The sequence below is a fragment of the Cebus imitator genome, unplaced genomic scaffold, assembly GCF_001604975.1.
Source record: "Cebus imitator isolate Cc_AM_T3 unplaced genomic scaffold, Cebus_imitator-1.0 Scaffold21, whole genome shotgun sequence".
Classification (NCBI taxonomy): Eukaryota; Metazoa; Chordata; class Mammalia; order Primates; family Cebidae; genus Cebus; species Cebus imitator.
In genome coordinates this window covers 7,909,655-7,927,640 of record NW_016107336.1, presented here as the reverse complement: position 1 = coordinate 7,927,640, position 17,986 = coordinate 7,909,655, and the positions used below count along the sequence as shown (strand labels likewise).

General features: G+C 46.5%; 1 protein-coding gene across 1 annotated transcript in view; it reads right to left on the bottom strand.

Annotated features, from left to right (window-relative positions):
- Positions 1-1,016: 1,016 nt before the first annotated feature.
- GPD1L (glycerol-3-phosphate dehydrogenase 1 like) overlaps positions 1,017-17,986 on the bottom strand; it is a 58,100-nt gene continuing 41,130 nt past the window's right edge. The window contains exons 6-8 of the mRNA XM_017521677.1: positions 7,832-8,065; positions 7,286-7,392; positions 1,017-1,321 (exon numbers count right to left, since the gene is read on the bottom strand). Coding sequence (XP_017377166.1) covers positions 1,225-1,321; positions 7,286-7,392; positions 7,832-8,065 — 438 coding nt within the window. The 3' untranslated portion in view covers positions 1,017-1,224. The remainder of the gene's footprint in view (positions 1,322-7,285; positions 7,393-7,831; positions 8,066-17,986) is intronic.

The window sequence follows — 17,986 nt, the reverse complement described above, 5'->3', positions numbered from 1 at the left end:
AGACGCCCCCCCCCCCCAGCCCCCTACCGCCCGCCACCAACCCACCAAATGAAGCTGATGCTGTTGAACTGAGAAGCACACTTGGAGAGGCGTCCGTTGAGGATGGGCTGCACAGATCTCCGCTGCAGGAAGCCCTCCTACGGCCCCAGGAAAGGCTGCACATGGCATTTGCCACAACCAATTAGTCAGGGGTCAAGTCAGCCCAGTGAATTCTTGGAGGGTCATGTACCTTGGCGTTGTAATTGACTCCTGGTTCTGTCCCTGCTCACTGGGTGACCAGGAAGAGTGATGGCATCTAACGAGAGGAGTCACAGTAGCCCCCAGCCCCCCAGAGGATCTGTGATGCTTCAGAGAAATGTTTGCAAAAAGAGCACTAACCAGCCAAAAGCATCATACAAGTGTCTGCTAATCAGAAGAATGTGCCACGCACAGCAGGAAAACCCCAGATGAGTTCTCTGTCTTCTGTCACTGCTGAGCCTTGATGAAGGCACATTCTGACAACTAATGAAGAGAAAACAGGCTAAAAATGCAGACAACTGCAGTGAGGGGGAAATACAGAAGTGGATTATCTAATTAAAAATACCTGATTATTAAAAAACAAAGGTCAGCCCATAATCAAAGTAGTTAATTAGGCTGGCTTTGAGATAGTGTTTAAAAGTTAAATATATTGATCTTTGAACACACTCACTCATCCAGTCTACGATGTTAATGCTGGTTAAAATTTAACATTAGAAGAATGAGAAAAAAGAGATCCCCCATTCAAATCCATATGTATTACACCTAAAACAATTTAGCTGAGATCATTCCAATTTTATAAGCTACCACTGTGTGGAAATTTCATAAACAATTTTGAAAAAAAAACATTGAAATTTGGCTCATAGAAACACCCACAGAATGAGGAAGAAACTGCCACTCACACGTGTGTGTGTGTGTGTGTGTGTGTGTACGTGTGTGTACGTGTGTGTGTGTGTACGTGTGTACGTGTGCACGTGTGTGTGTGTGTGTGTGTGTGTGTGTGTGTGTATGTGTTTTTAGCTGCTGCCCAGGACCTCTTTGCCAATGAACTGCCTCTTACAATTTAAAAATGAACCTGTAAAAATTCATACATATCCATGATGAGATTACGGTCAAGCAAACATCATGCTGCCAAATCCTGGTTTCCACGTGAACCCAAAAGATGGATCAGAAAGGCGGAGCTTTCCCCAGCACATTGCACGTTTCACTTTATATATGCTCTGGATGGCTCTGAAGACAAGACAACATCTCTTGAACTGGTCGGCCTTCATAGCAGATCTGATAGACTGCAGTAAACAATGGAAACCTAGTAGGGAAGAAATGTGAAAAGACAAGGTTAGGCCTCTGGATTTGCCTCAGGGAATAAATTAGGTTTTCTGTCCTGACAGATTGCAGGTTAGCATGAGACTCTGGAAAACACAGTGACCCCTTTCTACTGTTTTGTCTGCAGAGAGCCTCTGCGCTGTGGCTGTCAGATCCTGGTGCAACCTAGACCGTGCTCTGTCTAATTAGATTTGGAATGCACTGTCTACAAACAAGTCACATGGTCACCCTACCGGGCAAACTGTTGTCATTTACAGAAAGAGTTGTGGCTCCGACTCTTGGTCAAATCTTGGATGAGTCTAAATTCTGTCATTATTATAAAAGTTGTAAAAATAAATTTTCAGTTGCAAGGAGGCATTGCTCTCCCTTCTCCAAAAAGAATCATCTCACGATGACGATGAAGCAGTCCACACATCACCACAAATAATGCAGGCTGGAATGCTCCCGCAAGAATCCAAGTGAGGACTCACAATTAGCAAAGCACTCATCTTATGCTGGAAGCTTGATATATCTTACCTTTTCTTCCAAGAGGTGAACACACATATGAGTGAAAGTCTGGAATGGATGAGGGTACAAAGGGGTGGGCTAATCATCCATTGGAAGAAAACAGCACAATCCCAGGGCACAGCTACTTAGTGATTTTTTTTCTTTTAATGGCAGAAATTGCTAAATAAATAACTAATTTCAGCAGGCATTTAAGTACACAGACACATAGCTCAAAGTGAGCTTGGCAGAATCAATAGAGTCTTGAAAGGCAATCCTGAAAATTAGCTGGACAGAATCTTATAATGACAATTAAGAAGAACAGTCTGGGTGTGGTGGCTCATGCCTGCAATCCCAGCACTTTGGGAGGCCGAGGCTGTCGGATCACCTGAGGTCAGGAGTTTAACACCAGCCTGGCAAGCATGGTGAAACCCGTCTCTACTAAAAAATACAAAGATTAGCTGGGTGTGGTGGCACACGCCTGTAACCCCAGCTACTCGGGAGGCTGAGGCAGGAGAATGGCTTGAACCTGGGAGGCGGAGTTCTGCAGTGAGCTGAGATCGCGCCGCTGTACTCCAGGGTGTGCGACAGTGAGACCATGTCTCCAAAAAAAAAAACAAAAAACAAATAGTACTAACAGATCACATGTCTTTATGAGAGCCTATTGTTGTAGGGTTGTTTTTTTTTTACTGTAGTTTTTTTTAGGTTTGGGATATTTTGTTCTTTTTTGGAGTCAGGTAGACCTAATGAAATCTGACTCTATAGCCTACTAACTCTGGCAAGTTTCACAATCCTTCTGACCCTGTCTACTCATCTGTAAAACAGGACTGGATATACAGCCTTGCTGCAAGTATTAAATGACTTACGTGTGGAGTGTACAGTATACACTCAGCAAATGGTGGGTGTGCAGTAATGACAGCTGAGACCAGCAGCCACAAGAGGGTCAGCGTGTCCTGGACTAAGAAAGCTCCATGAGGACTGGGACCAAGTCTGAGTTTTTCACTACTGTATCCTCAGTGCCTGGCACAATGCAGAGCAAGGGGCAGGTGCTCAGTGAGGATTTGCTGAAGAAATTCCTGTGGAGGGGATTTAAAGCCTAGAAAATTCAGCCCGTTTCTTTGTCCTTCCATGCTATGTTTCTCTGTTACTGAAACAAGAACAATGTGTATGTCCCCAAAGCAGTGTGGTAGCAGAAGACTGGCCAACCAAAGCCATTTTCAACCTGCTTCTCCCTTTCCCAAGGTTAGAAAGAGCCTACTCACCTTCCTAGCCTTTCTTTCATCTAGAATTAGCCAAGTAACACAGCCTGAGCAGCAAGACACAGTATATCTGCTGAAGGTTTCTGGGGAAGTCCTAGCCAGCAAGACATAATGTATCTGCTGAACATTTCTCTCCTTCAGTGGCACCAGAGGAAAAATCTGTTACCCCAGACTACTGTTGTTTCCTCGCTGAGTGTAAAAGTGAATGTGATGCCTGGAGCTGCTGCAGCTATCTTGAGGTTCAAGGGAAGGCCAGCAGGATCACTGAGATTCTAATATAGAGCCAGAGCCATGGGCCGACAGTTTAATAACGTCCACCTCCATCCCCCTGCTATAACCGAGCCATGGGCCGACACTTTAATAACGTCCACCTCCATCCCCCTGCTATAACCAAGCCATGGGCCGACGCTTTAATAAGGTCCACCTCCATCCCCCTGCTATAACCGAGTCATGGGCCGACATTTAATAACGTCCATCTCCATCTCCCTGCTATAACCAAGCCATGGGCCGACATTTAATAACGTCCATCTCCATCCCCCTGCTATAACCGAGTCATGGGCCAAAACTTTAATAACGTCCACCTCCATCCCCCTGCTATAACCGAGCCATGGGCTGACATTTAATAACGTCTACCTCCATCCCCCTGCTATAACCGAGCCATGGGCCGACACTTTAATAACGTCCACCTCCATCCCCCTGCTATAACCGAGCCATGGGCCGACACTTTAATAACGTCCACCTCCATCCCCCTGCTATAACCGAGCCATGGGCCGACATTTAATAACGTCTACCTCCATCCCCCTGCTATAACTGAGTGTGGTTCTTGCAGCTGAAAGCACTCCCAACTTTTAAAACTAGCATTTCCAAAGTGCATTCTGTGGATGGGATGTTAACAGGAGATATGAAGTGTGGTGAGGGGAAATTTCTGCAGACAAGTAACTTGTTTAATCCTCACAATCACCCCAGGAGGTCGAAAATATTGTCCCCATTCTATATACGAGTAAACTGAATCACAGTTTTGGACTCTGAAGCCAATGTTCAACCATTAGGCTACACTGCCCATCTAAATATTATTTTCTATTATACAAAATGCTAAAAGGCCAATTAGATCAGTTTGGAAAGCTCTCTAAATAAAGTTAGAGGTGAAAGGAAGTCAAAAGACAACATTTCATTTACAAAATTGACAAACCAGTCAGTCAGCTATCCCACTAATAAATACTGAGGATTTAAGATGTATCAGACTTCAGACTAGGTGCAGGGATGTGCAGTATTATAAATAAAGCCAGGCGAGGCGTGGTGGCTCACGCCTGTAATCCCAGCACTTTGGGAGGCCAAGGTGGGAAGATTGCTTGAGTTCAGAAGTTTGAGACCAGCCTGGGCAACAGGGTAAAAACCAGCCTCTACTAAAAATACAAAATTAGCTGGGCATGTGGGCATGCACCTATAATCCCAGCTACTGGGGAGGCTGAGGCACACGAATCTCTTGAACCTGGAAGGCGGAGGTTGCAGGGCTGAGATTTCGCCATTGCACCCCAGCCTGGGTGATACAGGGAGACCCAGGAGCTTACAGCAATGTGTATGGGCTGAATGGTGCCCTCATCCCAATTCCTATGCTTAGGTCCTAACCCCTAGGATCTCAGAATGTAACAGGGCCTTTGAAAAGGTAATTAAGGTAAAATGAGAGTCTGAGAAGGAAGCAAAGAAAAGTTCCATTCAAGAAATGAAAGTACCATGGGGAGTAAGCAGATGTACTACAGGAAGTTACGTGGGTACTAGATTGAGGGGGGCTGCCCCAACCTAAGGACCGTGTGCTTCACTCCATAAGAGCAGGGGGTCTCTGAATGTAAATGCTCAAGCTAGTAGGGATCATGGCGATCATCTGGTCTACCATCTTAATTTTGTGGATAAGAACACTGGGGCACAGAACAGCTAAATACGTGACTTGCCCAAGACCACATGGCTCATAGGCCACAGAGCAGCCTTGAATGCTGCCTTCCTGCTATTTTTTTCTATAGCAGTGGAGAAGAGAAGGGAGGGGAGGAGGAAACAGAGGAAGACCGGAGTAGTGGTGGCCAGAATGAAAAGAAATAAGGAATCAAAGTAAGAGGTGGTGCAAAAGGAGAGCAACAGGCCTCTGCCTTCAGGAGGCAGACGGTGCAAGGAATGGGGAGAAGTCCCAGGGGATTCTACACTCCAGCCAGGACAAGGGCGCTGCTGTCTCCAACGCAGCAGCGATGTCATTAAGCGCAGGGGCAGCCTGTTCAATTTCTTTCTTTCTTTCTTTTTTTTTTTTTTTAGAGATGGGGTTTCACCATGTTGGTCAGGCTGGTCTTAAACTCCCAACATCAGATGATCCACCTGCCTCAGCCTCCCAAAGTGCTGGGATTACAGGCGTGAGCCACTGTGCCCGGCCCAGCCTGTTCAATTTCTAATCAGAAGAAATGAAATGGGACATGACCAAGGAGAGATGTCTGCTCGGAGCAGAGATTTGCCTGCTTGATTACACCTGCTTTTGAAAACAGGCAGCTATTGATCCCAGAATCACAGTTCCAATCCATGTCCCCCTGGAACTAACAGGCCAATGCCCAGCCAACCTGTCCATCCACAGAATCCTATCAAGGCACCCCTTGGTAGCGCACAGGTGCCACTTGAAAATTCTGGTTGGAAGAGTCTCACCAAGCAGCCAGGTGTATGTGTGTGTGCATACATATGTGTGTGTTTGTGTGTGTGTATGTGTGTGTGTGTATTTTTTTTTAGACTTAAAATTTCTTGATGAATGCTCAGTGGTCATTAAAGTAGTCTGGCCACACACAAACATATCAGTGTCTGTTGCTAAGTAGGTAAGGAAAACCATGCATGTCAGAGGCATTTTCCTTTTAGTCACTATTTAAAGGTAGTTCTCCTCCTTTGGCAGCCTGTTTGTGAGCTTCCTTCTCTGCCTGGCTGGTTTTAAAAGCCATTTCAGAAAAATAAAGTGCAAATTATAGAGAGAAGGTGAATGTTCCATCCACCTTCATTTTTAACTTTCAGTAAGGAACTCCATGGCTGATGAATTTGTTCTGGGTAAAAGGAGGAGGGGTACTGGGTGCAGAGAAGATGCATGACGAAGACCAGCAGACACCTGAACCGACAGAACCAGGATAAAGGAGCTGCAACCAGAGACAATAGCAAGGCATCCACGACCCTCCTCCCAGCTTGGAGAGCGCCTGCTCTGAATTAGCCACAATCAGCATGTCAATCCAGCTGCTCAGCTCCCTCCAGTCCTAGGCTACCAGACTTCCCCTCCCTCAGAGAGTATTACGGGAGAGTTAGGAATACATACAACGTGCTGCATAAGCATTTTATACAGTGGTGTAGTTGGCATCATGATTATGGTCACCCACAATCATGCTCAGTAAATTGGCAAGAGAAAGCGCTGTGGAGCAGGAAGGGCCGGGGAGTGGCCTCAAGAGAGGCTGGGAAGCTTTGTGGTGCTACAGAGCTCACTCTCTAAATCAGGTGGTAAATAAACTGACTCAAGCCCACCTTTAACACACAACTGGCCTGGAAGGGCAATGGAGGATGGATGCACCCACCCATCTATCCATCCATTCACCCACCCCACCCATCCATTCACTCATCTACCCATGCACCCATCCATCATCCACCCATCCATCCATCCATCCATCCATCCACCCCTTCATCACATCCCATCCCATCCCATCCCATGCCCGCATCTACCCACCCAGTGAAGAGACTGGAAGGCTGTGCATCGAACCTTAACAGAGCTCCCTTCTAACCATACGATGTTGGGCTACCTTGTCCTTCCTTCCTTTCTGGCTTGTTTGACATTTTAATAACATGACCATATTTTTTTATAAAACAAAAAAGGTAATCATTTTTATAAATTTTAAAACGTATGATATGTAGATTTTACCAAACACCCCACAGGACAAACTAGAATCCTAAGCTTCAGATTTTATAAGATGATTTACAGAATTCAACTCCTTTCATTCACATTGAGCCTGGTTTTGTGTAAACGTTTGTTTTTGGGGTAGGCAGATGCTTCTCATCACAGATGTTCACATCACACAAAGGACTGAACTAATCCAGAAAAGTTCTAAGTGCACTTGTTAAATAGTCTAGCTCATCTCCATGGAGCTGGAATTCCTGGGAACAGGAGCAATGGACGTTTATCTGCTTTCATGGGCGACCGAGAGACTTACTTGTCCACCAGTCCCTTCTGTTTGAGGATGCGGTACACTTCGGCAGAAGTCTGAGGTCCTTGGAGCTTTTGCCCGTTCAGCATCTCCTTCTCCAATTCTTCAATGGTCTTAAAAACAAAGGATTATAAAAAAAAAAAATGGTAAAGACTAAAGGATCATTGACTTGTTTAATTTTTAAGTTTTTTCCTTTCTTTGTTTTGTAGAGATGGGGTCTCGCTATGTTGTGCAGGCTGGCCTTGAACTTCTGGCCTAAAGCAATTCTCCCACCCTCAGCCTCCTAAAGCAGTGGCAGTACAGGCACAAGCCATGCCTGGCCTGGCATCGTTTATTTCAAGAGCAAGGTGGAGAGAAGAGCCTCAATACCCTGCTGCAAGCCAAGGAAAGATAAAGACACAAAGAACAGAAGACTCAAGTGAAAGCAGCCAGGCAGACAGAACAATCCCAGCAAACAGATGCCGGCACGAATCTCTGCTGGGCTGCAGCTCACCCCAAGCCAGGAGTCTCAAGTGAGGAAGGAGGGGTGCGGGAGGGCAGGTGAGGGACTACCTTCCCAGTTCTGGCGAAGGCCTCGGCCACCCTGCGGTTTCGCCCTCCGTAGCAGGTGGTGATCAGGTCGGCCACCCCGCAGCTCTCTAGGAAGGTGGCTGTGGACACCTGGCCCTTGCAGAAGATCCTGGCGAAAGCAATCATTTCCATGAGTCCCAGGCGGATGACGGCAGCTTTGGTGTTGTCTCCGCAGCGGAGGCCGTCACAGAAGCCAGCTCCCACAGCTACGATGTTCTGCAAAGAAGACCACAGAGCCCAGATGCTGTTACAGCACCCACTGTGGGTATGGGTGCCAGGGGCGGTGGGGGATGCCGAGGCAAGGACAGACCAGGAACACTGGCACCATCCTCAAAATGATCAATGCCGGGTTCTGCTCTTGCACACCTGGGTGAAAGAGATGACGGGAGAGACGAGGCTTCCAAAGTCCCCTTTCTAGGACAAAGAGCCCATATCTGGGGTCAGCAGGGGGCAGCAGTGGAAGAGCATTGGCCAGAAAATTAGAATGGCTGATAGCAGTCTTTGGTTAAATAATATTTGGACAAACCACTTTTTGTTTTCTTTTGTTTTAAATGAAATGCTTTGTGCAACTTCAGCATTCATACAGAAAAGTACACAAATCCTAAGTGCACAGACTGAAGAATTGTTACAGACTGCACACAGCCCCACAGCCAGCACACTGACCAAGGAAAAGGACACAGCCAGGGCTTCAGGAAGCCACCAGTCCCCGCTTCCAGCCACCTCCACCACCAAAGGTAACCACTCTCCTCCCTTCTCACAGCACAGATTTGTTTTACCTGCCTTTAAACTTTTTGTGAAGAGAGTCATACAATATATAGTCTTTTATGTGTAGCTTCTTTGTCTTACTTCAACATCGTGTTTGTGAGATCCATCCATATTTTCACATCTAGCATATTTATTTTAATTGCTGCACAGTACTCCATTTTGTGAATATGCTGCAATTAACTTGTTGAACTGTCTTCTGTCAACTGGCACTGGGGTCGTTTCCAGTTTGGGGCCATGACACACAGTGCTGCCATGGACACCCTGGCACATGTCCTCTGGTGGCTACGTGCAGGCACTCCTGTTGGGTATGATGTGGGAGTTGAAACACTGGGTCATGAGGCCTGATTGTGTGCAGCTCAAATTCCAGCCTCTTGTTTCATTTAATAATCCCCAAATGAGTATTTATGGAGCGCTCATTCTTTGCATGGCCTCTGCTAGACACAAGGCAAATGAGACACAGAGCCTGCCTTTTCAGAAGCTGATGATCTGGTGTCGGGGCTGGCAATCGAGGCCAACTGCCTGTTTTGTAAACAACGTTTTATGGGAGCCCAGCCATGCCCGTTCATTTACACATCGTCTGTAGTTGTAGATTTGAGTAGTTGCAACAGAGACCGGATGGTCCACAAGGCCTCTTCTATCTGGCTCGGATGGAAAATGTTTGCCACCCCTGACCTTACAGGAAAGCTAAAACGTGTACAAATAACTGTAAACCTCGGCAGAACATGATATTCTCTAAAAGGTACTGAGAATCTGAAATTCCATTTCAACAGGTATGCACTGAGCATGTACTGTGTAGGAAGAACCCCACTCAGCTCTGGAGGGAAACAGGGATTGCAGGGGCTAGGGTGGGAGTGGGGGAATGCAGGGGCTGAAGATGCTCCCGGGGGAGAAAGCTGTAAAGATGAGAGTCAGACACAGAGGTTATCCTCAAGGAGCTGACAATCTGGCTGGGAAAAGAGACACAACAAAGCACATCAAAAGGCAGAGGAAAGAGACTGTGCTGAAAAGTGGCAGAAGCCACATGCTTCCGTTCAAAGCAGGGAAGGCCACACGGAGGAGGTGACATCTGAGCTGGGCCTCAATAAGTAAAAGTCAGATTACCATCTATGACAAGTAACATAGATGGTATGTTACTTGAGTCCCGGATTCCTGGCCCCTTGCACTTTGCTCCTTCACCAAGAACACTCAATGCTAAAAAAAAAAAAAAAAAGCAAATATGCAACTGTCTAACCACACTAGCAATTCCAATAATACCTGGTGACTACACAGGGAGCCTTGTGAGATTTTAAAACATGAAGCTAGTTTGGGAAATCAGTTAACATGAGTGTGTTTTAATAAAACCAAGCTTTACTAGTGAAAGAATAACTTTTCTTAAAACATCAGGCCTATAAAATGTTGAGGGATCAGGTGAAAAATAGAAAAAGCTGGGGAATAAAAACGCCTTCTCTAGTATGCAGGCAGTTTTTGATAAAACACATGAAACATAGCATTGATATGGCTGGGCTCACCAGGACAAACAGACGTGGTCATTTAGATATAGCTACTTCTCACCAGGAGACCGAGGCACAAAGCTATTTCACAGGAAGAAACATCCGACTGGGCCTCCTGAAGTTTCCATCTACTCCCTACAGACCCACAGAACAGAGCCCTCTCCTGCCCTCTCCCACGAGGTGACGTGGAATGAAGAGGGCTAGAGAATGAAGGATGGGGATGGGAAGGGCCCCCCGTGTCTTCTCTTCCTCAGCAGTAATGGGAGAGCTTATTGGGGTTGCTGCTTATGCCTCTCATTGCAGTCGACACAGAAAGGAAAAAGTCGAAAATTTCTCTAAAAAGGATGCAGGCAGCGCTGACGAGGAACTGGGTCCTAGAAGCTGACAGGCTGACCACATGCATGTCTTCATAAGATACCAACTTGCCTGTACCTGCAAAAGTTTCTCAGCCTCTTCCTACCACAGGCTATGTGAACTTAGGTTTCATCAGTTCTCAGACAGCAATCACCTCAAACTTCCACACACAGGGATGGTGGAAGGGGGCAATTCCTGGCTTACACACTCTCAGCATCAGGCAGCATCAGGGAAGAGGCAAGGGAGAGGCCTTGTGAAAGCAGCCTGGAGAGACGCTGGGGGTCGGTGGGATCTGGTTCTGCGGCTTTGCTCCTAGGTGGGGTGAGCTGCCAAGTCAGGATGGGACACCCAGGCCTTTTAGGGTGAGTGCTATGCAGAGGCTAAGAGCAGGGACCATAAGAACACCCAGACTGGGCCCACCTAGGCCTGGATCCCCTTCCCAGCATAGCTGACAGACTAAGGAGGCTACAGGGAGACAGAAGCGGTACACGGCACTGACATTGGAGAGCCTCTGCAACATACAGTGTGGCCTGGGGCCATCACTCCACCTCTCAGGCCACCTTCACCTCCGACGTAAAATCCAGGGCTTGTACAGGAGTTTTCAAGGCCCTTCTGGGACTGACATTCTTTCAGGGAAGCTGGTGCAACTGAGGCCTGCACTGGGCAACAGGTTGATGCCTGGGGATGTGCAGGGGGACTGGCTGCCAAAGCCTAGAGGCCAGCCCTTGGCTGAGCTAGCCAAATGGTTTTATTGAAGTTGCTATGCGATGTGGCGAGGCTTAGGCTGTGGGCCAACTGGTCAGCTTCCTGAAATTGCTCTCTGATGCCCCCCGGACTGTGTCCCCATGCTCCCCTCCATCACAACATGAACCATTCTGAAACTGTTATATGAAAAACCAACCCCAGGAAATGTCTATGGGCTGAGCGGGAGAGAACATGGACTTCTGTTCAACAAGGGACTCCTGTAAACAGAGGAGGGGAGGCATTTACTTATGACGTGCCTTCGGCCAGCCCAGGCTAGTTACACACACTGCCTCATCGTCATTCCCACGACTCTGAAGCATGTACCTATCCTCCCAACTGGCACAACTGAGGCTCAGGGAGGTTTAGTGGCTTGCGAAGACACCTCACCGGTAAGCAATGGAGTCAGGGTGCACTCCTGGTGCCTGGCTCTGCAGCCCACTCTGACCCTGTGACTTGCTGCTCCAGTGGGAAATTTGCCCTTCCTCCAGCCTCAGTCAAAAAGGCCTGCCTGACCCTTTGCCATCGGATGTTAAAGGAGAGTGCCTTCCTGGCCTATACCAAGGCTTAGGAGGCAAAAGGGGCCGCTGAGGCTGGGTGTAACCCCAGCACTTTGGGAGGCTGGGGCGGGTGGATTGCTGGAGCTCAGGAGTTCAGTTGAGACCAGTGTGGGCAACATAGTGAAACCCTGTTTCTACCAAAAATACACAAAATTAGCCAGGCGTGGTGGCATGGCACCTTTCGTCCCAGCTACTGGGGAGGCTGAGGTGGAGGGATTTCTTGACCCCAGGAGGCAGATGTTGCAGTAAGCTGAGATCACGCCACTGTACTCTAGCCTGGGTGAGAGTGAACCTGTCTAAAAAAAAAAAAAAAAAAAGCTAGCTTCGGAGACAAAAAGTAATACAAAATAGTAATAGCTAACGTTATCGAACTGTTCTAAGAGCTTCATATATTATTGCCTCATTTAAACCGCACAACATTGCCACAAGGCAGATCCTATAATCATGGGAGCATGAAAGGAAACTGAGGCACACAGAGTAAGGTGCTTGCTCGAGGAGATGACACCACACTTTGCTGCTCTAGGGCCAGTGAATGAAAGGCACAGAGAGGCCACGGCAGAGTCCAGATGAGAACTTAATAACAGGAAGAGCTGACCCCCCCCAACAGGAAAGATTTAGCAGGAGCTTTCTTCCACCAAAACCATCCAAGCAGGACTGTATGGACAGGCCCTGGGCTCCGAAGCAGTGCTTGCATGTTGCTGTACTCAGAAAAGTCAGATGAGGAACCAGGGCGAGCAGATGAGGAGCTCCCTCGCAGCTCCTCTGTGGCCCCTTCACTGCAGGACACAGGGGTTGAGACAACCTCAAAGCTTCTACTAGACATTTAACCTCCCCACCGGGGCAGGGGGTAGGCGGAAGACCTACTGCAGGGTCAACTCCTCTTTTCTAAGAGGACCCTGGGCTGCAACCCAGTTTAATCGCTTTATGACGGATCTCAAAATCCTCATTCTCTCCCTCCACCACTTATCACTGTCAAAAGAAAAATAACCACACGGAGCCAGTCAGAGCGTGTTTGAATAGCATCGAGCAGATGTCCTCTGAGATCGCTCAGATGTGAAAGTTATCATTATCCACTGTGCATTTAAATCTGCTTTAAACCCTTTTGGAGCTAAAAATACCATAATTTTCAGAAGACAGACGTGTGTAGCCCTTCCCCATCTCCTGGGTGATGGCAACACTCAGAGGCAATCATCCACTCCCAAGAGCACTCGTTTCAGTTCTGAATAGGGGTGGGTTGGATGGGGCTCAATTCCTCTCCCACGTCCACCTTCCCACAAAAAGAATAAGAAACAGGAGAACCAGCCCATGCTATCTGCAGGTTACACAGACGTTCTCACCGTCCAGCAAGAACTGCCTGCCTGAAACCCCAGTCAGTCAGTACTACTGTTTTCTCCTGTTCCAACAATCCATCCAACTCCTCCTGAGGCCAGCTGCTAAGGGAAGGCTGTCTGTTTGAGATTACTAAAGCAAGGTGCCACGTATTGTCTGAGCTGGCCCCTGTCTAGGGCGGCCTGGCTGAGATGTCAAAGAAGGCTGAGGCAAGCCCACACTTGGCCCATCATGCCGGTCACACCAATATGAAGCTGCCTTAGCTGGAGCAGTGTTGTCCAATTGAAGTTTCTTCAATAAGAAATGTTTTCTACTTGCTCTATCGAATACAGCAGCCATTAGCCACATGTGGCCACTGAGTCTTTAAAATGTAGCTACTGTGGCTCTGAAACTGAATTTTTAGTTTTTAAGAAACGTAATTCATTTGAATGTAAATGTAAATAGTACCTATGGCTAGCGGCTAGCGTGTCAGACTATGTGGGCTTGCTCTCACTCACATAAAGGTGCTTTTGGGCGAGCAGCGGCCCTGACTACAGAGGAGACCCAAGGCGGGGCATCCCGGCACGGTTTATCACAGCCAAAGCCCGGGACAAACCTACATGCCCAGCAATGAGCGCTGCAGAACAGCCCCACAGAGGAACACTGCCAGCCTGTGCCGCAGGCTGCTAGGTTATCCCTGATCTGCTCTTCCTTTCTACAGTAACAGTCTCATATTTTAATGCAAGCATAGGGCTAACCAGAGAAAACATCCCCCAAATGATTTTGCAGCCTCCCTCATAGCTAGTTACGGTCACTCCTAGTGTATCCAGTAAGATGATGCCAAGTCACAAGGTTGGTTTTCCAGAACCTTCCTTGAAAGATAGCTGCCACATGCCCTTCATCCTTTTTTCTCTTTCTTTCTTCCTTTTTTAACCTTGCTGCCTGGAAGGTAGACGTGACATTGTACCTGGAAGGTAGATGCTGCTCTGGTCACCTGCACAGAACATGAAGACTGGGGTCATGCCCTATGCTGGTCAGTGTTTGCCTTCTCCAGAACCCATGTTGAAATTCAGTGACCACTGTGGCATGCTGGGAGGTGGGCCTAACAAGAAGTGTTTTGGTCGTGCGCATTCGGCCTTATTGAATGGCATGTTAGAAAAAGGACTCTGGGAGTGGATCTCTGTTTGGCTCTCCCACTCCTCTGCCGTGTGAGGGTCAGCGCTTCTCCCTTCCAGCAGGATTCAAGGTGCCACTTGGCACAGACCATGCCCTCATGAGACACCAGAAGTGCTAGATTTCCCAGCCTCCGGAACTGTATGAGCCAACGAATTTCTGTTCATTATAAATTACCCAGTCTCAGGTGTTCTGTTACAGCAGCACAAAATGAGCTAAGGCATCCAAGTGAGCTGGAAGAAGCCTGGGTCTCTGCAAACTCTGTGGAATAGAATTGTCATATATATTTTGGATTTTACATGAGAAAGAAACTTCTACCTTGTTCAGCCAGGACACGTTGAGCATTCCTAATCTGAAAATCCAAAATGCTCCAAAATCTGAAACTTCTGGAGCATCAACATGACGCTCATTGGAGCATCCTGGATTTCCAAATAGGGATGATGAACTGGTAAGTATAATGCAAATATTCCAAAATCGAAAAAATCCGAAAAACATCTAGTCACAAGTATTTTGGATAAGAGGTACTCAACCTATATTGTTTTGGGTCCCTGTTAATGAAACTTAATCCTGATAAAGAATCTATTAAAAATAATAGCCTTTTGGCCAGAATAGCCATCTTCCAGTAATTTACCAAAATGACAAAAACAAAAGGGAAACACTGTACCCGACATATGCTCTCTAGGTCTTTTGGAAAACATGAAGTTGCTCTTTTGGTCACATATATGCGAATCTATAAGAAAGGTGACATTGGCAGGGCGTGGCGGCTCAGGTCTATGATCCTAGCACTTTGGAGGCCAAGGCTGGTGGATCACTTGAGTCCAGGAGTTTGAGATCAGACTGGGCAACATGGTGAAACTCTGTCTCTACAAAAAATACAAAAATTAGCTGAGCATGGTGGCGAGCACCTATAGTCCCAGCTCCTCAGGAGGCTGAGGCGGGAGGATCACTTGAACCCAGGAGGCGGAGGTTGTAGTGAGCTGAGATTGTGCCAGTGTACTCCAGCCTGGGCAACTGAGAGAGACCTGTCTCAAAAAAAAAAAAAAAAAAAAAAAAAAAAAAAGCAAAAAAAACTTAAAAAAAAAAAAAAAGGTGCTATTGTAGATATCAAGGGATGTCTACATGGGGCTGGGGTCCTCCTGCACTATTTGTACAAATATACCTGAGGCAGGATTTGAAAAAAAAAAAAAAAAAAAAAAAAAAAAAAAAAAAAAAAAAAAAAAAAAAAAAAAAAAAAAAAGAAGGAAGCCAAAGAGAAAGGTACCTGGATTAGACTGAAGCACCAGTCTGCTCCACCCAGGGAAGCACACTTTGTGGGAACTAATGGGAAAGAGCCTGAGTTGTTAGGACTTATTCCCTATTAATTCATGCATAGTAGGTGTAAAAAATAGGCCAGGTGTGGTGGCTCACGCATGTAACCCCAGCACTTTGGGAAGCCAAGGCAGGCGGATCGCTTGAGGCCGGGAGTTTGAGACCAGCCTGGCCAACATGATGAAACCCTGTCTCTACGGGGTTTTGTATTTTGTCTCTGTAAAAATACAAAAATCAACTGAGCGTGGTGGTGTACACTTGTCAGCTACTTGGGAGGCTACTTGCAATGAGCTGAGATCACACCACTGCACTCTAGCCTGGGAGAGACTCTGTCTCAAAAAAAAAAAAGTTGATAAAAAACAAAAGACCACTGGACTATTTAAAAACACACAAAACAACAACATAAATCAGGCAATGTGGTGTGTACCTATAATCCCAGCTACTTGAGAGGCTGAGGCAGGAGAACAGCTTGAGCCCCGAACACAAGACCCCTCTCAGAGGGTGGAAAAAAAGGATTAACATCAATTAAACTATATACTTATGATTTTTATACTCTTCTGTATGAAGTACCTCTTAAAGTTTACATTAAAGCAAACAAAAATATACCTCCAATCAAAGAAGCCAGACACAAAATGGTACATACTATACAATTCTGCTTATAACAATCCTACAAAATGCAAATGATAGCATCTAAAAGCAGATCAGTGGCTGCGCGACTGGAGGCTGGGGTGATGAGGAACCTGAAAGGGACATGCGGAGTTGTCTGGGGATAATGGAAACGTTGTGTACTGTGGTAGTGGTTTTCACGAGTGCATGCACACAACTCTCAAAACCCATGGTATTACACAGTTTAAATAGCTGTAGTTTGATTACATAAATTACGCTTTTTGTTTTTTTTTAATTGGAGACAGAGTCTCACTCTGTCACCCAGGCTGGAGTGCAGCGGTGCAATCTTGGCTCACTGCAACCACTGCCTCCCAGGTTCAAGCAATTCTCCTGCCCCAGCCTCCTGAGTAGCTGGGATTACAGGCAAGCACCACCGCACCTGGCTAATTTTTGTATTTTTTAGTGGAGATGGGGTTTCGCCCTGTTGGCCAGGCTGGTCTAAAACTCCTGGCCTCAAGTGACCCACCCTTCTGGGCCTCCCAAAGTGCTGGGATTACAGGTGTGAGCCACCACGCCCAGCCTAATTACATGAATTACACTTAAAGTTGATTTTTAAAAAAGAACATATCCTTAGAAAGAGATTAATACAGCTAAGAGGTCGTGAAAGACATTCTGAAGGTAGTAAGAGGCACCGTACAAACGATCATGCGTAAATCCTTTGAATTTTCTATTGTATCCTTGTAGAGAGATGTTTTCCTATTTTTCCTAGTAAGCCAAACACTCTACATTTTTGAGTACAAAAAGATAATGTACATTTTGTAATTTCGCTAGTATGGAGAATATTACTAAAGACAGTTAATGTAAAAAAGGTAAAACACATCAATGGCTGGACGTGGTGGGTCCTGCCTGCATCTTAACACTTTGGGAGGCCGAGGTGGAAAGACTGCTTGAGCCCACTAGTTCAAGACCAGCCTGGACAACACAATGAGATCCCAGCTCTACAAAAAACAAACAAAATTAGTCAGGCATGGTGGCATGTGCCTGTAGTCCCAGCTACTCAGGAGGCAGAGGTGGAAGGATGGCTTGAGCTTGGGAGGTTGAGGCTGAAATGAGCCATGATTGTGCCACTGCACTCAGCCTGGGCAACAGAGCGAGACCTTGTCTCAAAAACAAACAAAACACATACACACACACACAAAATCAAACTGATTGAACAGTAAGATCTACTTTTTGTTTTAAAAAGGAGCCAAACACATATGTACACACTAAAAACCCTGGAAGGGTATACAACAAACATTAATTGAGGTTATTTCAGGATATAGGATTGTTAGTGATTTGATTTTTACTTCCTTCTTTACACCTTTCTGTTGTGTAAAAACAAGGAATATGACTGCTATAGTCGGGGGGAAACCCATCACTGTTATTTCTGTAATGAAACCAACATATGGCCATGTGTCCTTGCTCTGGCAGGCTCTGAGGAGAGAGGGCTTCCTTTTATTTATGCTGCCTGGTAACCAGAAAAGTCAAGTTGTACACAGTAACCACAGAAACCAGGCTAAGGGTCTTAAAACTCCTGTTCACGCTCCGCCTGTGACAGTACTTGCTACCCTAAAGCCATTTGCTCTTTTGGATCTCCATTTCCTTATCTGTACAGGACAATGGTTGGATTTAATAACTGCTAAAAGCGCCTGTTTCTCCGTTTTCAAAAATCTCAGCTCTGATGCAAGCCCACAAGAATGATGGCAACTGATCTCGTTTTAAAAGATTGGGTGGGAAGTTGCAGGGAGGATGCCCCCACCTCCCTGCATTCCCCGTGAATCACTTTTCATCAA